This window comes from Cupressus sempervirens, chromosome 8, assembly GCF_028749045.1.
Source record: "Cupressus sempervirens isolate cs-2001-9-10 chromosome 8, ASM2874904v1, whole genome shotgun sequence".
NCBI lineage: Eukaryota > Viridiplantae > Streptophyta > Pinopsida > Cupressales > Cupressaceae > Cupressus > Cupressus sempervirens.
The window spans coordinates 159530246-159551837 of NC_143125.1; the positions used below are offsets into that span (position 1 = coordinate 159530246).

At 36.9% G+C, this 21592-nt stretch overlaps 1 protein-coding gene across 2 annotated transcripts in view; it reads left to right on the forward strand.

Moving 5' to 3' along the window:
* Positions 1-295: 295 nt before the first annotated feature.
* Positions 296-21592, forward strand: part of LOC149542048 (uncharacterized) — a 116155-nt gene continuing 94858 nt past the window's right edge. The window contains exons 1-4 of one of the 2 annotated variants that reach the window (XM_089797083.1): positions 538-676; positions 830-1581; positions 3774-3832; positions 4101-4229. In XM_089797083.1, coding sequence (XP_089653209.1) covers positions 877-1581; positions 3774-3832; positions 4101-4229 — 893 coding nt within the window. In that variant the 5' untranslated portion in view covers positions 538-676; positions 830-876. Of the gene's footprint in view, positions 1582-3773; positions 3833-4100; positions 4230-21592 lie in introns of both variants that reach the window. The other variant, XM_089797082.1, reaches the window with a different exon arrangement.

The following is a 21592-nucleotide window of genomic DNA, read 5'->3' on the forward strand; positions in this document are numbered from 1 at the left end:
AGAAAAATTTTCCAAAGAAGGGATTCCTAATAGTCCCTCATCCTTTTTTTTTTTTTGAGATAATTCACACTCTTCAAAGCAAAACTGTTTTTACTTATTTGATATTATAATTGATATGTCATATGAATATTAAACATTTAAATCATTAAAATTAAATTATATATATATATATATATACAACCGTAATAATTAATATGAAACTATACCTTCAAACGTTATATTGTCAAATGTGAAGAGGTATGCTAGAATATAATGATGGTATGTATTTAACACGATGGCAATCATTTAAACAGCTAACTACAAAGCGGGCACGATTCACCATTCTCTGAAAAATTTAAATTCTCCTAATTCTTCCATCGTTTTCACGGGAAAATAAATAAATTGTTAAGCATGCTCCTCGCCTACATTGGCCCCATGGAACCAGAACAGTACAATCGAAGATTGCCTGCAACATTAATCTACGTTTCCGACAGGTTCGCAACGTAAGTTTTTCCGAACTACTCACCTAATTATCAAGAAGTTCGTTTATCTCTGACACGCCACCTATTCAAAATTCTCCACCTTCAATCAACTATCCTGCCACCGAATTGGGTTTGGCAGGGCCCAACATTTAGACGGTAATACCCATGCCCAAAGAGCCGATTACATTGCCTTGAAATTTACAGAAGCATATCGGGTGCGTCATTTGTTGTTTACTGCTGCATATTTCTACATCATCTGGGCTTAAATTCGTTTGTCATTGTCCTTAGTAAAGAACTCGGAATTTTCATTAATCACACCTGTGAGTATCTTTGGGTTCTGAAGTTCTCCGCTGCTCTATTGCTTGTAGACACGCTTGGTTGGGGTCTTTAATGAGAGAAGAATAGTGAGATAAAGATGTCTATTGCTATCGGCGTGCCAATTTTAGAATGCGTATCTTGTTTGGCATGTTCGAGGTGGGCATGGAAAAGGTGTACATACACAGGAGCCTATGACAGTGAAGAGTGGACGCTTGCTAGCATTGAGGCCTTTGAGCCTGTTCCGAGGATTTGCAGGATAATTCTTGCAGTCTATGAGGACGATCTACGAAATCCCAAATGGGCTCCCCCGGGAGGCTATGGAATTGATCCTGATAATGTGGTGAAAAAAGTTGGTTATGAAACTACTCAAGGAAATGCTCCTCCATACTTAATTTATGTAGATCACGAGAACCATGACATTGTTTTGGCGATTAGAGGGCTCAATTTGGCCAAGGAGAGCGATTATGCTGTACTGCTTGACAATAAATTGGGTCAAAGAAAGTTAGAAGGAGGTTATGTGCACAATGGGCTACTTAATTCAGCTAAATGGCTACTTAATACCGAATCTGAGACATTGAGAGATTTAATTGAGAAAAATCCTTCCTACACCCTTACATTTGCAGGGCACTCGCTTGGGTCAGGAGTTGCCGCCCTTCTTACTTTGGTTGTAGCAAATGCGAGGGATCGATTGGCAAATATACCGAGAAGTCAAATTCGGTGCTATGCAATTGCTCCCGCTCGGTGCATGTCTCTCAACTTGGCAGTAAGATATGCAGATATTATCAATTCTATTATACTGCAGGTAATTCTATTTCACAGATTACTTTGCCTTGGAAATTGCTCAGATTCTGCCACGAATGGAACAATTTAAAGATAGCTTGCTCTCTGCGAGCTCTTATGTTATTTTCCCTTTTTATATTTTCGCATTCTTATAGACTATGAGTAAAATATTTTGTCGCCTCAAATACTGTGAATTAGAACATACACACGAATTTAGAATTTTCCCAACATCAGCCCATTATGAAATTTTTTAGTTTCACTTGATCAACTCAAACAATATGAATTAGCAATTTAGCATAGACCTATTTTGGTAATTTTTTCTATTACATTTATAATTCCAAGTTTGAAACTTTTGCCAATGTTGCTGGATTTGTTTGAGTCCTTTGAGCTTCCTTGGACTGTTGAGGCTCCTCCGCAAGCCCTTCCATGACTATTGGTAAATCCAACAAACATGAACTATGAAATGGTACTTTGCTATGTAAAATTCTGAAATTCGCATTCATAATCTGCTGGCAATAGTACTTTTGATCATTTTTTAGGTTGTGGGTGAAAGTCACAAGGTTGTACAAAATATTGCATGATTTAACTGGGGATATTATAGTGGTATCAAAGCATTGATCTTGCCAGTCTTTAGGGTTAAAGTTAATTTTAATATATCACAATGGGAAATTAGACACGAGATTCTATAAATTCATTTAAGGATATCAACACTCCAGAGTGAATAGACAAAAATAGCAAGGTATGAACAAAAATATGTTTGAATAAAGTTTTGGAAAGAAGGAACCATAAAGAACAATCAAATGTAGAGCTGCAAGGCACCATTGAGCAAAAACAAAAGGGGAGCCAACATACAGGTTTGAAGGAAAAAATTCTTTGATGATTGAAGATGTTTATAGTTCTTCTGACTTCTAACTTCTGCAAGTGTCAAGAAAATATTGATGAAGTCAAGACAAAAAAGGCTTTACTTGTTGGATGCAAAACGTTTAAGAGGGAGGAACATGCACTATCCCATGAACTTACAAAGGGTGAGACATTAATTGATTTGTGGAGTAGCCTTGTGGATAGGTATTTGAGGAGAACATTTTGGTTAGCCCAAAGTTGAGAGTTTTGAGTGACAAAAAGGGAGGAGTTGGGGATATCCCAAGAATCTCTTATTTGGCATCCCAAGAATCTCTTATTTGACACAAGATATTGAGCATTTTGTTTACAGCTCAAGGCATGAAAATATTTCAAATTTGCTAATTCCTATGCTGCCGTAAAATTCTTGTCATCATGGGAAGTACCCAAAAAAATGTGATAGAGTAAGGGATACAACTTACAGCATAGGGCGGGTGGACTTCGTTTCAAGTTCCAAACTTACTTTTACATATGGGATCTGATTTTTCTCCCCAGGAACAAAGTGGATAGAGGCATTGATGTTAGCATTGAGCTCCCCATCTCTTGCATTTGCATTGGAAGGAAGTTTACAAGGAATCTAATAGGGATTGTTGGGCATTCTAACCATTTTATAAAGGATCCATATTCACTGTTCATAAATTACTCACGGGAGCCAAGTATCACAATTGTGGATGAAGGCCAAATGGAGATAGTCACCATAGGGTTCTTGGATTAAGATGATGATAATAAAAATAGATGGCATTTTGATTCTCAAGATTTTGTGACTAAGTAGAGTATGGTGTTCTGGATATCAAGCTACAAGCAAATTGGAGGATTCATGGAAGAGACACTACAGATTCCTAGCATCATGAAGGCAAGCCAATTTGTCATCCTTTTGGATGAACAAGAGACACACAGACGTCTGTATCATGGGCCTTGGATAGGGCAATAAAATATGGAGCTCACATTGTATGCATTATAGGTCTTGTAGATCATTTGTCATTGCTATATTCTGTGGGAGTTCTAGAAATATATTTCTGGTGCATTTTGTACTTGTAGGTATACTTTTGCTTTAGTGATTCCATTTTTTTGTATAGCTATCTTTGCTTTTCTTTGTTTGGTGACACTTTATTCAGCTACCGCTGTTGGTTGTACCTTTTTGTCGCATTGACATACCTATGTTATTAGTAGACATTAATACTCCCCTCTCTAAATCAAGGGTTAACATGTAAGTTTCATTGACAGATGTATTTTAACTTGACTAAAGAAAATTATTGCTTCTTGATATTCAGTGCATGTTGTGAATTTGTTTTGTTCTGTTTTTGTAAATTCCTGCAGGATGATTTCTTGCCAAGGACTGCTACTCCATTGGAAGACATTTTTAAGTCAGTTTTCTGGTATGAAAATATTTGCACTGATGGTTTCTTACATAGTGGTAGAATTATCTTTCTCCACTATCACTGTTAATTGGCAATTGCATTATATTGATTCTGAAGCTCCTTAATTCAGTGATTGTTATTTATAAATTCAGATGGTCTTTTCTGTACCATATTCCAGACTGATTTTTTTCATGTATTTATGGCTTTCACTTGGCTTTGATAGTTTGTCTCATATTGCTTGACTGACATCTGATTGAAAGATTAAGAGTGCAATGCATTTGGACAGCTTGCCTTGTTTATTGTGTATCAGATGTATGAAAGATACATTTACATCTGATGAAAGAAAGCTCAAAGACCCAAGGAGGCTGTATGCTCCAGGAAGGCTTTATCACATTGTGGAGAGAAAACTCTGCAGGTAAGAATGAGAGTCTTCTATCAGCAGTCAGAATACACTCATATTGATTGCAGCTATGATCAGGTGTTAGTGGGAAGAAATTGTGTTTGATTTGCAATAAGGAACCGTGTTCTTAAATATTTTTATTCAAATGCTACAAATTGTGATATTCAAGAATTGCCGTGTTAGCTATTTGAGAATGAGAATATATTTGTTTCTATATTGACTCTTGTATTGACATTCATTTTTATTTCAACTGAAATAATTCTACTACTTACTTGGTGACCATTAACAAATTTTATTTGTTATAAAGCAAGTTTTCAGTTTGAGAAATGACCATGATCCTTATTTTAAGAATCCAATTTGATAGCTTTCAGAGCATTCATAAAGAAGAGAACTTCAAAACAGAAACAGAATGCTGGAGATACTTCACAAAACTAAATTTGAAAATGAAAAAGGATTCTTAATTATGACAAACATTAGGGCCATTTAAAAGTTTCTCTCTCAAAATCATGTTTGCCAGTGTCAAAGGCATTCATATTCCTGTGAAGATATAGTCCAAAACTTTTAGACTTTATTCTGAACTAGCACTTGAGTTAATGAATGAAGGTGTGCAGGTCTAAAGAAACCTTTGATATTTGTGTACATTCATCAATGGAATTATGATTATCCATTTTCTTTTCATTCACGAGCTATATTTATGGCACCTACTAGCCTGCTGCATCTTGTTAATGAATGAAGGTGTGCAGGTCTAAAGGAATCTTTGGTATTTGCTTACATTCATCAATGGAAATATGATTATCCATTTTCTTTTCATTCACAAGCTATATTTATGGTACCTACTAGCCTGCTGCATCTTCCAAGTGCATGGTTAAATTTCTGTTTGCTACTGCTTTGTCTTGTATGCATTTTTTCCAGTTACATTTTCATACTCTAGCACATGATACATAGATACTGTCAAACTTATTGTATCATTGCTAATATCATTTGGGGCGGTAGGCTGTACTGGTAATCAAGTTTGTAATTATTTGCATACTCTATCAAATTTACAATACCACTTCTAATGTGATTACGAGCAGTAGGCTACACTAATAATCAAGTTAATCCATATAAACTCAAAATCACATCACATACAAGAGCACTTAAAGTTTTAGAACACAAGATGTACCTGTTGGTGTGATTAAGGTATTGTGCCTAGTGATAACCTCACCTAGATCCTAATTACACATATCACTTAAGTTTTCTTAGTGGTCACATTACACTTTAGGAGCATCTCCATGTTTGATGGTTATATCAAGTTATCACTTATCCACCTCAAGTAAATCTTCTATCTTTAGTGGTCTTATCACACTATCCCTTTTCCACCTTATGTGGGTGATAGGTTGTGCATTGCATAGTATTGTGATACTTGTCAGTGTCTTGTTTATGCACCTTGCCTATCTATGCAAGGTTCATTAAGTACATTTTCATGCCCATTAGCAATATCATTCTTGCATTGTGATCCAATCTTCTTGCCATTCTCTTGTGCAATTTATCTTGGTCTTTCTTTGTTCTTGGGGGTGTTGTAGAGTCACCTAGGACTCTAACATAGTATCAGAGCCCTCAAGATGTGAAGACTCCTTCTCAAGAGTTGTATTTTTACTTTAAGCTTTTTCTAGGTGCAGATTGAGGATGTGTGGGCATCACCATTGTGTCCAGGAGGTCATTTTGACGCTTTTTGACTACAATCCATATATTTGGGTAAAACTGTTTTTGTAGCATAAAAATTTTACCCGGAGGGCCATTTGTCCCTTTCTGAGCAGTAGATTGCAAATGTTTTTCCTGTCATTTATCATTTTCTGCAGATTATTACATTATTTTGTAGTCAGATCTATCCCTTTAAGGAATGTTGAAGGTTTTGTTATGGATTTTTTATTGTTTTGGGTATGTTGATCAATGCAGTACATTGATTTGATATGCTCTTTATCAGGTGAGCATTTGACGACCCTGGATCTGTGCATAGGCAGTTTCTTGTTTGGAGTCCATGTCTTCTCTGCAGCTCATATTTTGTAGGGAGGGTTATTTAGTAAGATTTGTTTAATGCAGTATTAGCATTTTTAGTATCAGACTGAAGGCTTTTTTGTCCTTCGATCAAGCCTTGATTTAGATCGGCTTATAGGTTGCAACTTGTGACGTCTGCGAACCTCTGTCGTGGCCTTGGGTCCTTTTTATGTTACATCCTTTGTTTCTTTGTAACCACATTTATTTTGCAGCAGTTTGGCAGTTTAAATGTTGAGATCCAGTCTCATTACTATCTAGAGATAGGTGGTAACATATTCAAGATTTTGAGCATTGCTTGTGCCTGCGTATGGACACATGGTTGCTTGCAATGTTTGAACTTCACTAGTTGCATTAACAGTGGCTTGTACTGCCCATTCATTATATTGTGCTCAAATTTTTCATGGTTCAGTCAACAGATCTAATCAGTTTTAGTGGTCGACTTCTATAAGCAGTGATTTTCCTTACTGATCTCAATCTGTGATTGGTGGATTATCTTGCTGTCATTGGCAACCTTTTATACTCCATTTCGAGGTGGTTGGAAGGTGAATGCCGAGGCATTTGGAAAGCGTACAAGTTCGCTTGGAATTGAGTGACAATGATCCAAGCACTTGGATGAAAGGTGTGCCTAGATTGTGGTCCTTGGGCTTGTTGTTGAACAACAATAAGCTAGGCAATTGCACAACCTGCTGAAGTGGAGTTTTGTCCTAATATTATTGGTGATTGGCTTTGAGGCAAGTTGGTCATCAAAAACATTGTCCATGGCTAGATTTGCTTTGTTGGTCGATTGATTTGACACAACATATATCATTGGTGGCTGGGGCGATTGGCTAGACTTCCTAGTGACCGGCAACACCCTCTATTGCAGCTTTGTGATTGTTTTGTCTACAATGATTGGCTGGAAAACTCTACATGGCGAATCTAGCTCATTGTTTGGAGTTGTGACTAGTTGGCATCTTTGTATTGGGAAGGGCACACTTCTTGTTGGTCTAGCAGTTGCTTGGTGCATGGAACCGCCAACTCATCGCCCTTAAAGGGCACAATTTTTATTTTTGTAAATTAGGTATAGGCATTTAAAATATGCCCTAATTTTCATTTAGCCACTTTTGGACATTTTTGTCTCTAATTTTTATTATTATAATGGGCTTTTAAATTACTTTGGAGAAAGAGAATCAGAGGCAATGGATTAATTTAATTCTCACTTGTCTTGGTGAACGCGATTTATTGCCATATTTGTATAATGAAGTTTGTTCTCCTTGCACACTATGTATCTTATTTGGAAAGGTTTTAGGGCTAGCATTGTTATTGTCATTTCTGAACATGTTGATGATGACTTTTTGGAGTTCGTTATTTACTTTGAGCCCCCTTGGGCTTTATGATCTGTAGACTCACATTTAGGAGGTATATGAAGACCATGATTTTTCACCATCTCTCAACACTTGTATTTCCAACTCTATAGTGTTTCTGATTGGGATTCCTGTTTGTCAGATATTGGCTCATTGTTTGTGGAGTTTCACATTTCAGATTTGGGAGACATATTTTAGGGGGTTTTCTCTTCTCTTTGATGCCAATTTCATTAGTGTTGGATATTCTCATTCACCTTCTTTGGAGATTGGTATTGTTGAGGCTCCTCCTTCAGTTGATTTATCACATTTCATGATTCAGTTTGATCATGCTTATGTTATGGCTTCTTTGAGGTTGGAGTCCTAATTAGTATTTAGAGGGTCTTTCCTATTTGATGACAGTTATCACACCAATGTTGTCACTTCATCTTTATTGTAATGGCCCTTGCCAATAGGTCACTAATAACCACTAATTCTGAGCTGTGAAATTTTGTCAAACACTTGACATGCAAACTAAATACACTGCTGAAAGTAAAATGCTGAATAAAGGAAATTGTTGTGCAACAAATCTACTCAAATAGCTGATGTAACATAGTGCCAATATATTTATTCAATGATAACCAAATGCTTTTACATATGATATGCAATTTTCAACTCAAAGAATTACAATATGACACATTATAAACAAACCCTCACTGGCTGAATGCAATTGAGAATTTCTTGCAACTACAAACTGAAATGAAAGAACTTGGATTGAGCAAATGCTGGAGACTGAATGCTGAAGACGAAATGATGAAAATGCAACTCCAACCTGCCCTCAAACTTGCTGTCCGTATGGCCTGTAGGTATAGCTGTACATGTACAGACTGGTACGACACCTAGCAAAAATAAATGCTGGGCTGGAAGGTGCCGAAAATGTTATGCAAATAATCGCTAGGCTCCAAGGAAAATTCTCCCAGAAAATAAAAATCAAACTCCTAGCCAATAGTGAGATATGAGTAAAAATGTATGTCTAGGCTGAAAATTGAATCCTGCTGGAAATGTCCAAATAAGACCAACTTGAAGTACCTAAATACCACTTCCAAAGTGCAACCCTTCAAAGGATATTTCACCTCCTCAATTATGCAAATCCTTAGGAGACTTCGTTCCTAATGATCGAATGACAATTTGCAGACCAAGATGGCGCCACAAATGCTCAAAGAGAAAAGAAGTGTAAACTCAAGTCATAGGATGTCCAAATGAGAGGCCAAGCACTCTATTTATTCACTTTCCTAAGAAGCCACTAGAACTTCTAGAAGTATCCATAAAATATTCTTATGAAATTCCTTTATAATGCACTTTTATATAAAAAGTAACTTTATAAAATAAAAAGTGCAACTCAACTCAAAATTATAATATTTTGGTCCCACATAACACATAAAATAAAAATATGATGAACCCCATTCTCCAAGAGCAAAATAGACCATCCAATCCCCAAATAATCATTAGAATGACTCTCTCACCAAAATCATCTGCCTACGAGAGTACATAATAGGCAAATTCACTGAAAATGACATGTCACTAAAAAGGGGACATGACATTTATCTTTGAAGCTTTTATAAAAGAAGTTACCATTGGTCCCTTGCTTGTCACTTTCTATGTGATTTGGTATGTTTTTGATTGGTTCATGGCATCTTCACCGTCCAAGGACATAGCAACATATGAGCATATTTTAGACTCATTGATACTACATTTGGATTTACTTTCTAATTCCTATCCAGAATGAGAATCATTCCTTTAATTGTGCTTGGCTTATCTTTACCCAAGGGGAGAAATGTTGTTTGTAGGCATTGGACTATGTTTTTCCTTAAAGCACTCACCATTTTTTTTGGACATTGTTTGTAATGGGGATGCTATGTAGTCTCCTTTCCTTCCTACAAGGGGTACTTGATTGTATATACATGATGTATATATGTAGTCTTTGGAGGATCTTGAGTCCATGCATTATGGTTTGTTTGTTTCTTTTCTCTCTTATGGAGAAGAGTTTAGTCCTATATGGTTTTATCCTTTTCTCCAATTGTGAGAAATTGCATTGCTTTTGTACATGGGTACCTAACATGGTGTAGTAGCTAGGACCCATATTGCATCCTTGCATAATAAGTGTACTGCCTAAGTTGCATTGAAGGTTGCACTCAAGGGGGGCTGTTGGTACTAAGGTATTTTACCTAGTGATACCCTCACTTAGGTCCTAATTACACATCACTTAAGTTTACTTAGTGATCAAGACACACTATAAGAGCATCTCCACTTTTGATGGTAATGTCAAGTTATCACTTATCCTCCTCATGTGGATCTTCCATCTTTACTGGTCTTATCGCACTATCAGTTTTCCACCTTAAGTAGGTGAGAGGTTGTGCATTAGTCTTCCAACACTTGTTAATGTCTTGTTTATTCACCTTGCCTATATATGCAAGTTTCATTATGCAACATTTTCATTTCCATGAGCAATATCATCATTCTTGCGTTGTGATGTATATCTTCTTATCATTCTTTTGTGAATGTTATCTTGGTCTTTCTTTGATCGAGGGGTGTTGTAGTCACCTAAAACTCTTGTATTACGTTTTTAACTTATTATGCACAAACTCTGAAGATCGCAAATGGCTTAGTTCCAATGACATTCACTATTACAACCTATTTTTAACACTCTAACATACAACATCCAAAGATATAATTTTTGTTAAAGTGGACAAGGGCTAAGAATGCATGTTCGAATCACTTCCATAGGTTTGAGGAAAATATGGGTAGTCATAATAGGTTTATGATTCACCAACAATGACAAATGACAAAAAACAATACAAGTGTGTAGTATATAACAAACAAACTTGGTGTAGAAGATATAACTTCACCATATGATATTGGACTAACATGAAAATCTCTATGTTACCAATCTTGAAACTCATACAAGTTTGGGTTCAGGATTGGGTACATGGTTCAACATACGCGTGTTTTATATATAATATATACACACATACACAAACACATATTGATATAATACAATGTAATGCCCCCACTAATAGGGTTAGTTAGGGACAAGTAATACTTGCAAAAATAAAGGTTAAAATCTCAATAATAATAAAACTAACTATATTATTCTACCCTCTAAGTTAACCCCAATCTTAAGGATGTCTCCAGATCGGACTTCATAGCTCATAGCTACGTCGCTGTTATCCTGGGAGTGCACCCCTTAAGATTCTTCTTGGACGAGCATCCTCTATCAAGGCCAACGGCATATGCATATGTTTGACAACATCGAAATATTTTGGCAACATGAAGAATTCTCGGCCATGGTGGTTGGTTCAAGGTGTTAATACCTTGCTACCCCCATGCTTCAAGTCTTATAATTCTCCTAATAGATTAATGTATTATTACAGACAAATTTACCTATAGAGATTATTAGCAATATAATCTATTAGATTAAATTCTAATGATTGATATCTAGGAATGTTACTATTTCTACACATCTTTGAGGATCCCTTAATTTGGCTTCCTAACCCTCTAGGAGGATCCCTTGTGTTCATGAGGAACGACCTTCGATCATTTGGCCTTCTTCCTTGAAACTACCTTTCAAGTTGGGCTTTATAATCCTCTGGGAAGACCCTCTAGGTTCCTCAGAATGATCCTCAATTAGTTAGCCATTATCCTTTAAAGACCTACAAGACTATCTTAACACATGTACTACATTTCTCTTCAATAGATTCATTAATATAAATAAAGTCATAAACATAATTAAATAAATATAATCCATAAACATACCTTTCTCACTTTCTTCTTTTCTTGGTCCATGTGGCTCTATCCTTAGTTGGCCCTTCGATGAATTATTCCTTCTAGATTCTCTGAACTCTATATTTACTTTCCAAAATTCTTCATTTTCTAATTATAAGGAAAGGACAAAATATACTATTTTGTTTCTCCTTTTCCAAGAGTTACAACCTTTCATAATACAAATCTTTTGAAAAGTCACACCATTTCATAATTATAATCTTTTCGAAAAGTCATGACATAACTAAAATCTTTTGGAAAAGTCCAAATACTTTATAATCAAAATATTTTTGAAGAGTCACAACTATTCATAATTATGACCCTTTCAAAGGTTCGCATCCTTTCAATACCATTGATGCCTCTTTAGAAAGTCAGTTCCTTATTTTCTTCATATTACTTTCCTCTTCCCTTTTTCCTCTCTGAACTCCTCTCTTCTTCTCTTCCTTTATTCTCCTCTCTAAAATAAACTCTCCTCCCTTTTATATCTTAATTTTAAGGAGTCATGTCTATTTGTTAAACATCTCTTGAATTTTTATTAGATTTAGTTAATTTATATTATTCTATATTATTTTATTTATTTACTTACTTATTTGTGTTTATTATTAAATTCTATTTAGAAAGTTAACATACTTTCTACAATATTGTCTCTTCTATTTAATTTTATTTCTTTCTTTACTCATTGAAATTTTATTATTTTTTAATTATTTAAAATATCATACTAAATTTTTTTTTTTTGATCGGTAAACGGTCTTAGCCATGATTACTTTTTATTAAATAAAACTAAATTACAAGCTGTCCTCCGTTCTGATGGGCACTGGTAGGAAAGAACGGGGAAAGAAAACCTCCAGTCTTGCTCGAGACCAAAGTCCTATATTATTGTAGATCAAATTTCTAGTCTATTTCAATCATGCTTGTTTGAGGATAAAAGGAAATCTGAATCTTATCTCTGGATTCATAACACCATAATCACTTCAAACGTTAGGGGTTAGTCAAATAAATAAAACCATCAAATTCTTAATGATAGAAAAAGATGTCCCAATCCATAAAGTGCTAATAAGGATAATTTATTTTTAGTGGTTTGCATTAATATTGTATTTTAAATTAAATAACTTTCCTTATCTTTACTAAATTTCAAGTTGAGAGTTTAATTAGAGATTAAATTATGTTGTTATGATTCATAATCTATATCATTATTATTACCTAATTTGTTCATCATTCGAAGAAATGGTTATACGGAAAAATAATTCCATTTACACCTTTGTCAGGGGGAGCAAACCACTGCAGAAATTGTTAAGAACAGTCCCTCAAAATACCTAATGAAGGTGGAAGGGGTAAACTTTATACGCATTCCTATACATCGATACGAGAGCATTCACAAAAGGATCAACTAATTTACGCTAAACTAGGAAGATTTGCAAGAAATTAATCCTAAATTCTTGCTTTCCATGTGACAAGAAGATTTGATAAATACCACGTTTTAAAAACTGCCATCGATACCAGTGAATGGGGCGAAATATTAGCTGTATAATAATTATCTTTATTATAAGATTCGATATTTACATTTTCAAAATGCCCCTGTAAGTATAGGAGGGGTCTCAATTACATTTTGTCTTGCATGCAACAGATTTACTTAACTATAATCGATAAAGATTACTAAACGACCTTACTGCTAAGTACTTATAGTTCCAAAATTCAAGGTCGAGAGAACCTACAAAATGACCCATATTTAAAATTCTGGGTCGTTATCACAGAGACCCACATTACTTACGGTTATCAAGATCTTTTAGAGACCATTATAATTTTCGAAGCTTCTTGAAATGATGAAACCTTTGAACTTGGAGGGAATTCAAAGGTTGTCCTGCCCCTACTGGTTTTATCATAGTTGGGCAAGCTGAACTCCACTTCTTCCAAATCTGTAAAGTCTACATCCGAGTGGATGTAAGCATCATACGCCCTTAGATAATCAGTTAACCAATTTCTACCTGGATCTACAACAATTCCCCTCCATCTTAGAAGGAAATTAATACTCATTTCCATTTTTGGCCATTCACGGAAGTACTGGACATTATCCCTAACTACTAGATAGGGACACTGTGGACTCCTCCCAATCTCTGGGCTGTGTACATCAAATTCCATATAATGCTCAGGGAGGGGAATACGAAGCCTGGCGTCTATGTTAGCTATTGCTATCTTCAAGCCTACTAGCCAGCAAGGGTCGAAAATATTGTAAGTTAATCTGATGATATCCCACTTCTCCATACCTGCCCTGGCTAAACATCCCTCCCAAATCCCAACAACATCACTGTTGGTCCTCCAAGAGTATGCGTAGTTGAAAATTCCTTCACCTATTGCCCGACTAACCACTACCCTAGTCATGTCATCAATAGGCCAGAGGAGCCTATTCCACCTTTCTGGTGTTATCAGCCCACAAAAGGCCATAATGCGATTCTCAAATGCATGATACAGGCAAATGTTGGAATCCATTCAGCCGAAGCTAGACCTAAACCTATGACATAGTCCGAATCAATCACTTTTTGATATGAAGTGGTAAAAGGGCCTCGAAAGACATGTATAAATAGTGACAAGTGAACACTCTAGACACAAAATGATTACGATGACAACCTAATGATCTAAGTTTCCTCTCGGTTTCATCATGGAGGTATCAATTGTGTGAAATTGAGATTTTAATAAATATTTGGTACATTGCCCAATTCTTCTGAATCACTTTACATGCAGAAGTGTGATTCGATAATGAAGAGTTCTTCCATGTGTTTTAATTATGGATATGATGATAAGTTAAAGAGTTATTACCGTCGGCACCCAAATTAGCTAATTTATCTGCTTCGTTATTGCCTTCTCTGAATATATGCGAAAATCTTGTCTCTTCGAATACAAAGAGTGATTTGATGATGTTTTCTAGTTTGGAATTTAAAACCCAATTAGGGGTGACTCCCTTTCTGAGGGCATTAATAATAATTTGGGAATCCCCTTCAATCATAAGTTTTTTAATTTTGAGTTTAATACTAAGATTAATGCCTTCTTCAACAGCTTCCAGCTTTGCCATAGTGTTGGTCACCTTTTCTAAAGATTTGGATCTTTCAACTAACCAATTCCCACACTCATCTCTAATAATACATCCTATTCCAGCTTTACCAGGATTCCCTCTTGAGGCTCCATCAAAATTTAATTTTTTCCATCCAGGCAGAGGGGGTTCCCATTTACAGTTAAGTCTAGCGAGGTTATTCTTCTTTTTGAAATAGAGCGGTGGGTTTATTAATAATGGCCATCTTTTTTTGATTTCGGCAACCCATTCTGAAAAGGATCCTTCTTCTCTGGGTCTCTTCCTAAGATCACTGTTCATCACTTTAGAGATTGCCACTTCTATTTTTGAGTAGAGAGATTGTTTACAAAGGTTTTGGTTTAAAAATAGCCTACAGTTTCGTTCTTTCCAAATTTCCCATAGGGCCATAGCTGGTGAAATATTCCAAAGTTTCCTGTAGATCTTTTTTGAGGAATCTTTAGGCCATCCTAATTAGTGATTTATCCAATTGCTGGCTAATGGAGAGTTCCATTTAAGTTTGCTTTAAAGCCATCTCCAACATTCCTGTGCCACTTTACATATATATAAAAGGTGTTCTGCATTTTCTTCTGCTTCTTTGCATAGAATGCATCTTGATGGTCCTTCAAATCCCATCTTCTTGATTCTATCTGCAGTTAATATTCTTTTTTGCATTGCTGCCCAAAGGAACATTCCTGCTTTGGGGAGACCAACAGGATCCCAACATAGGTCCAGAGGGAGGGTATTGATTTCCCATTTCAGCGAATTTGTGATCATTCTATACCCTTCCTTTACTTTATAAATCCCATCCTTTGATGCTGCCCAAATAAGTTTATCCTCTCTATCTCAAATTGGAATTATACGATTTTTAAGGATGTCTTCCAGTTTCTCCTTATCTGACAAGGTGATACCATTTTTTGGTAATGGTTTCCACTTCCATTTAATATTTGGAGCTAAATTTGATTCTTCTATGTAATCTTTCACCTTTATTCCTTGGGAGGTCTTAAGGAACGCGATGGTTTTAGGTGAAAAGTCCTGACGAATAAGCGGGGGAAAACCATTCCATGAGTCTTCCCAGAATAGAGCTTCATCACCATTCCCTAGGTCCCATGTTAAATACTTGGTGATCAGGTTTTTGCTGTTAACCATGAAGTTCCACCCTGGAGAGCCTTTTGGGGGATTTTAAATTATGAATAATGAGGTTTTTTCTAAAGGATTAAGGTATTTATTACAAAGGATTTAGCCCATTTTCTTTCGCTTTCATGATATATTCTCCAAACTTGCTTCGCCCCTAGGGCTTCGTTTTGCCATTCAAGATTTTTGATCCCCAATTCACCATATTCTTTGGGTTTACAGATTTTACACCAGTTGATTAAGGTTGCTTTTTTCTTTTCCTCCAATCCATTCCAAAAGAAGTCACGAAGTTTGCTTTCTAATTTAGAGTTGATATTTTTAGGGAGATGAGAGCAGGAGAGTTGATAAATAGGTATGGCTGATAGGACAGCTTTGATCTTGGTCATCCTGCCAGCGTTTGTTAACCACCTACCTTTCCATGATTCTGTTTGATTATCAATTTTTTAAAGAATATGTTCCCAACCTAGATTCGAATAATTATTTTTATCTAGGTATATCCCTAGATATTTGAATGGAAGCTTTCCTTTTTTGAAGCCCGATTTATTACAAATTTGGTCTTCTACTTCCTCCTTTGTATTGAGAAAAAACATTTCTGATTTCTCAGCATTAATCATTTGTTCTGAGGCTTTAGTATATGTGTCTAAAATGTTTTTGAAATGATCTACCTCTTGGAGAGAGCTGATTTCGGCAAGAATGGTATCATCAGCGAATTGTTGATGAGTGGTGTTCTCAACTTCATTAGTGACTCTTACCCCTTTAATCTTAGCTTCCGATAATATCATACTAAATATTATTTTATTAATAATATAAGATTAAATAATTATTATTTTCTTGTTTCATATTTTAGTATTAGTTTTAATATAAATTAATTATTTATTTAATAACATTGTTCAACAAGAGCTCTACAATTGCTTACCACTGAAGTTTTGAATTTTGAATTTCAAATTCGTTCATGGCAAGCCCTGGGCCTCCGGATCCTCCACCCTGCACGGACCTGTAGATGGTGCTTGCCTTGCACAGGGATTTGGAAGACACGACAGTGGGTGGTGGGTCCTTGGGTGATGTTGGAAAGTCTTTCTCCGACACTGTGATTTTGGGAAGTGGGGGATCTCCTGGTGTTCCACTGGATGGAGGTCAGAAGTTGACAGATAGGACACTAAGAGGTTGGAAGAACGCACTTGTGGGTTCTTCGGTGGCTAATGTGTCAATGGAGGATCCCAAGATTACTCATGGCAAAGATGGGCCAGTGATCTCCCTCCCCGATACCTTAGTGGACAGCGTTACTTCTGGTCTTAAACTTTGTGTTGTGGGCAGATTTGTTGCCTTTAGACCTACAATCGAGATGGTTCGAAAATGGGTGAGTCAGAAATGGAATATTAGGGGTAGTGTGGGTGTTTCAGTAATGCCAAGTGGCCTCTTCTATTTTAAATTTACGTCGGAGGAAGACATCAATCTCATTCTCTCAGGAACTTGGTACTATGGAAAGCATTGTCTTGCCTTGACAAAGTGGCACCCGGGCTTTGATGCTAGTACTGAGCTAAATAAGCTAGCTCCGGTCTGGGTAAGGTTACCAGGACTACCCCTTGAATTTTGAGATGAGAAGATCCTAAGGTGGGTAGGGAATTCTTTTGGGCATTTTGTTACTATGGACAAAGTAACTATGCAGAAATCATGATTGGTATATGCTAGATTCTGTGTGAATGTGGCTTTGAACCGTGCTCTCCCGACTATGGTCATGCTCAAAACCAAATGGGGAGAGAAAGTTCAACCCATTGAATATGAGAATGCGGGCTTGTTCTGTTAGAAATGTGGTCAATTTGGACACCTCATAGTGGACTGTAAGGTTCAAGTGCAGAAGGATAAACTAAAGGAAGGCTCCCCGAGAATAGTTGTGGAAGAGGTGGGGGAACCCTCAGATACCCCAAGTTTGGTGGAGGAGACTGTCGATGTAAAAAAAAAGGATGATAGCATGGTGTAGACCTCCCCAGGAAAAGGACCAAAGGGGGTTATTCTTCCTGAAGAAGGAGAAGCTTTAGCAAATAATGAGAAAATGGGTGAATATCCCTTTAGATGTGAGCTAGAGGAATTAGTGAGTTCACCAATGGGACAACTTAATGAAGGAGAAATGTTGGAGGAAGGCAAAATAGTGGTTAATCACCCTCTTCCTTGCACTTCATGAAAACAGGATAGAGAGGGACCCCAAGAACCTATGACAATAGAAGGTGTTGCCCAGGAATGGGTATGTACCCCCATAAGGATGATTAAAGCCTCTCTAGTGGAGATTGCTGCTAAAGTGATGGAAAGCATTGAAAAGGTTGAAAAAGAACTAAGCCCCACCTCACCACAGGAGGGGGATAATGGAGAATGGGAGGTTCAGAAAAGGAAGAAAAGGGGGGGGAAAAAACCAGATGTAGGGGCTTGTGGGATAGCTGGAAGACTGACTAGCAGAGCAACCAGGACCAAACAAGTAGCAAGGGACGTGGCCAGCAGTAAGCAACTTACACTGGAGACTGTAACTAGAGGTAAGAAATGAAATTCCTCTCTTGGAATCTAAGGGGGTTAAACAATCCCCAAAAGCAATATGCTCTAAAACAATGCATATTTCAGGAAAAGGTAGATTGTGTGTTAATACAAGAAACTAAAATGTCTAATGCTAATTTTGAGAAAATTGCTAGCCATGTTTGGTCGGGTGCTGCTTACATTCATATGGATGTTGAAGGAGCCTCGAGGGGCATCGCTAATACGGATGTTGAAGGAGCCTCGGGGGGCATCGCTACTATGTGGAACCCATGCTCTATGACGGGGATTGAAGTTTGGAAGGATAGAAATTTCATAATTACTGCATTCCAAACTAGTAATGAACATTGGGGGCTTATAAATTTATATGCTTCTAATAGTAGGGTAGGGAGGAAGGAAACATATGACAAGCTGGAAAGGATCCTAGAAAATATGAAAGATAAGCAATTAATGTGTATGGGAGATTTTAATACCCCCCTTCATCATTTGGAGAAACTAGGGGGAAACAGGGATTGCCTTGAAAGCTTGCAAGACCTTAATGACTTTATGAGCATAATGGATTTTATTGATGTGGATTTGAGAGAGAACCCGTTTACTTGGACCAATAATAGGAAAGGTAATGATCTTATCCAGGTGAGATTGGATAGGCTGATGGTGACAGAGAATTGGAATAGCTTGAGCAATTCCTTGCTGGAGAACCTTGCTAGAACTGCATCAGATCATTTCCCTTTAATCTTTCAGTGGGAGGATTGTTTAAAGGGTGGACTGAAACTTTTTAGGTATGAAATAATGTGGCAATCTCACCCAGAATTTAAAGATAGAATTTAGGAATGGTGGAATATAAGGATAGATGGCATTGCTATGTATAGACTGACTCAAAAGCTTGATAATATAAGGAAAACTGTCAAGGGTTGGGCTAAGAGTTCCTTTGGAGACTTGTTCAAAATCAAAGGCGAAGTAGAGGAAAAATTGAAAAAGCTCCAAGGGGAAATTGCCGACGGAAATAACCTTGAAAGTGCAATTGCGGAAGAAGAGGAATATAGGAAAAAATGGAAGGATATTATGTTAAGGGAGGAAATTTTTTGGAAACAAAGATCAAGAGTCCAATGGTTAACTGAGGGGGACAAAAACACTACTTTCTTTCATAGGTCAGCCTCCAATCATAAAAGAAAAAACACAATCTGCAGATTGGAAGGGGAAGGAGGTAGGATACATAAGGACCAAGAGGAAATGGGAAGACATGCGGTGGAATATTTTAGCAAGGCTTACATCAAGGATAATAATGCAGGAAATCAGGTTATTAGAAGAAGTTTAATTAATATGATCCCACAAGTGCTGGGTGAAGTGGAAAACAACCACATTCTTGGAAACGTTACGGAGGAGGAAGTGAAATGTGCTGTGTTTTCTTTGAAAGCTTATAAGGCCCCAAGTCCGGATGGTTTCCCTCCTGCTTTCTTCCAACACTTCTGGGAGATTGTTAAATGTGAACTGGTCTGGGCTACCAGAGATTTCTTTAAAACTGGGAAGATGCTAAAAAGGATTAATAAAACTTTCATTGCTTTAGTCCCCAAAAATCCGACACCCATAAGCCTATTGGATTTTAGGCCAATAAGTCTGTGCAATACTGTTTATAATATTTTTGCCAAAGTTCTTGTCAACAGGATAAAACCATTTCTGGAAAAAATAATTGGTACTCCACATAAGGGATTTGTTTCGGGAAGACAAATCTTGGATGCAGTGATAACCACACGGGGTCATTCATTCTATGGAGAAAAATAAAAGACCTGGTATGGCCTTTAAGTTAGATATCTGTAAGGCCTATAATAAGGTGAAGTGGGACTTCCTCTATGAGGTGCTTAAAAGAGTGGGGTTCAATGACAAAGTGATAAACCTAATTAAGAGGATGGTTGGATCGGTTCAGTTTTCAATTCTTTTAAATGGCTCCCCCTGGGGCAATTTTGGAGTAGAGAAAGGTCTAAGACAAGGTGACCCACTATGACCCTACCTTTTTATCATGGTTGCTAAGGTGCTGGGGAGGTCTTTCACTAAATTGGTTAACACAGAATGTGTTAAAGGGATTAAGCTTGCTACTACAGCGAATACTGAAGTGCTGCAGCAATTTGTTGATGATACTTTCCTCTTTGGAGAATCTTCGGTTATGGAGGTTGAAACATGGAAGACTATCCTTCGTAATTATGAGGAAAGTTCAGGCCAGCAAGTTAACTACTATAAAAGTAAGATCTATTTTTTTAATACCGATGCCTCATTACAAAGGAAGATAAGAAACATTTTAGACTGTCAGTCTGCCAACCTCCCAGATACTTATCTTGGCCTACCATTAACCACTAAGGAGGTGACTAACGATTTTTGGAATACTATAGTGGAAAGAATTCAAAAGAAGTTAGTAGGATGGAAAGGGAAAACCTTTAGCAATGCTGGCAAACTACAATTGCTCTCGGTGGCTCTACAGGGCATTCCAATTTACTTCCTGTCCCTTTTTAAAATTAACCAAAATATGGTAGACAGAATTGAGAAAATACAGAGGAATTTTCTCTGGTCAGGGACAGAGGAGAAGAACAAATTGAGCTTGGTCAATTGGGATGAGGTTTGTAAGCCAAAGGAGAAGGTGGGGTTAGGAGTTAGAAGACTCTGGGATCTGAATAAAGCACGCCTTAGTAGGATTGGTTGGAGACTAGGGGAGGACAAGACAGATTGGAGTAATATGAGGAAAGCTAAATACTTGTCAAATTCTCCCTTCACTTGGAATCTCTTCAATAATGAACTTCCTGGAGGCTCCAAAATCTGGATGAATATTGTCAGGATTAGAAGCTTGCTAAGGGAAGGGACAAGGTGGATTGTGGGGAATGAGAGTAGTATCAGATTTTGGGAGGATAATTGGATGGGGGGAAATTGCTGGTTTACAACAAATTTAAAAGATTAATGGAGTTACTAAAAGAAGACATGGGAGTGGAAGACTATATAGATCAAGGGAGGAAATGGAAGAAACTATGTAAAGACACTTACACTTAGGAGGATATTCAACTTATTAAGGAATTGGAAATGATATTAGGAGCACAAAGACCCCCAATTAGGATCCAGGAGGATACTATAGTTTGGGACTTTACTACTAGTGGTCAATTTACAGTCAAATCGGCTTATAAATAGTTCTTCAGTAAGGATTTCTGCCCACCATTATGGGGTAAAGTTTGGATTAGTAATGTCCTCCCTAAGATTAATTTTTTCTAGTGGATTGTTTAGCATGGTAAAATCTTAACTCTTGACAATTTGAAAAGAAGGGGTTTTATTATCACAAACTGATGCTATCTCTGCAAAGAAAATGAGGAGAGTATCTCTCACTTGTTCCTTGAATGTCCGTATACCTTGAAGATTTGGCCTATAGTGTGGAAAATTTTTGGACTGAATTGGGTTCTGAAGGACAACTTGGGTCAATCTGTGGAGAATTGGAGCTGTCTATTCTACCACCCAAAATTGGTTTT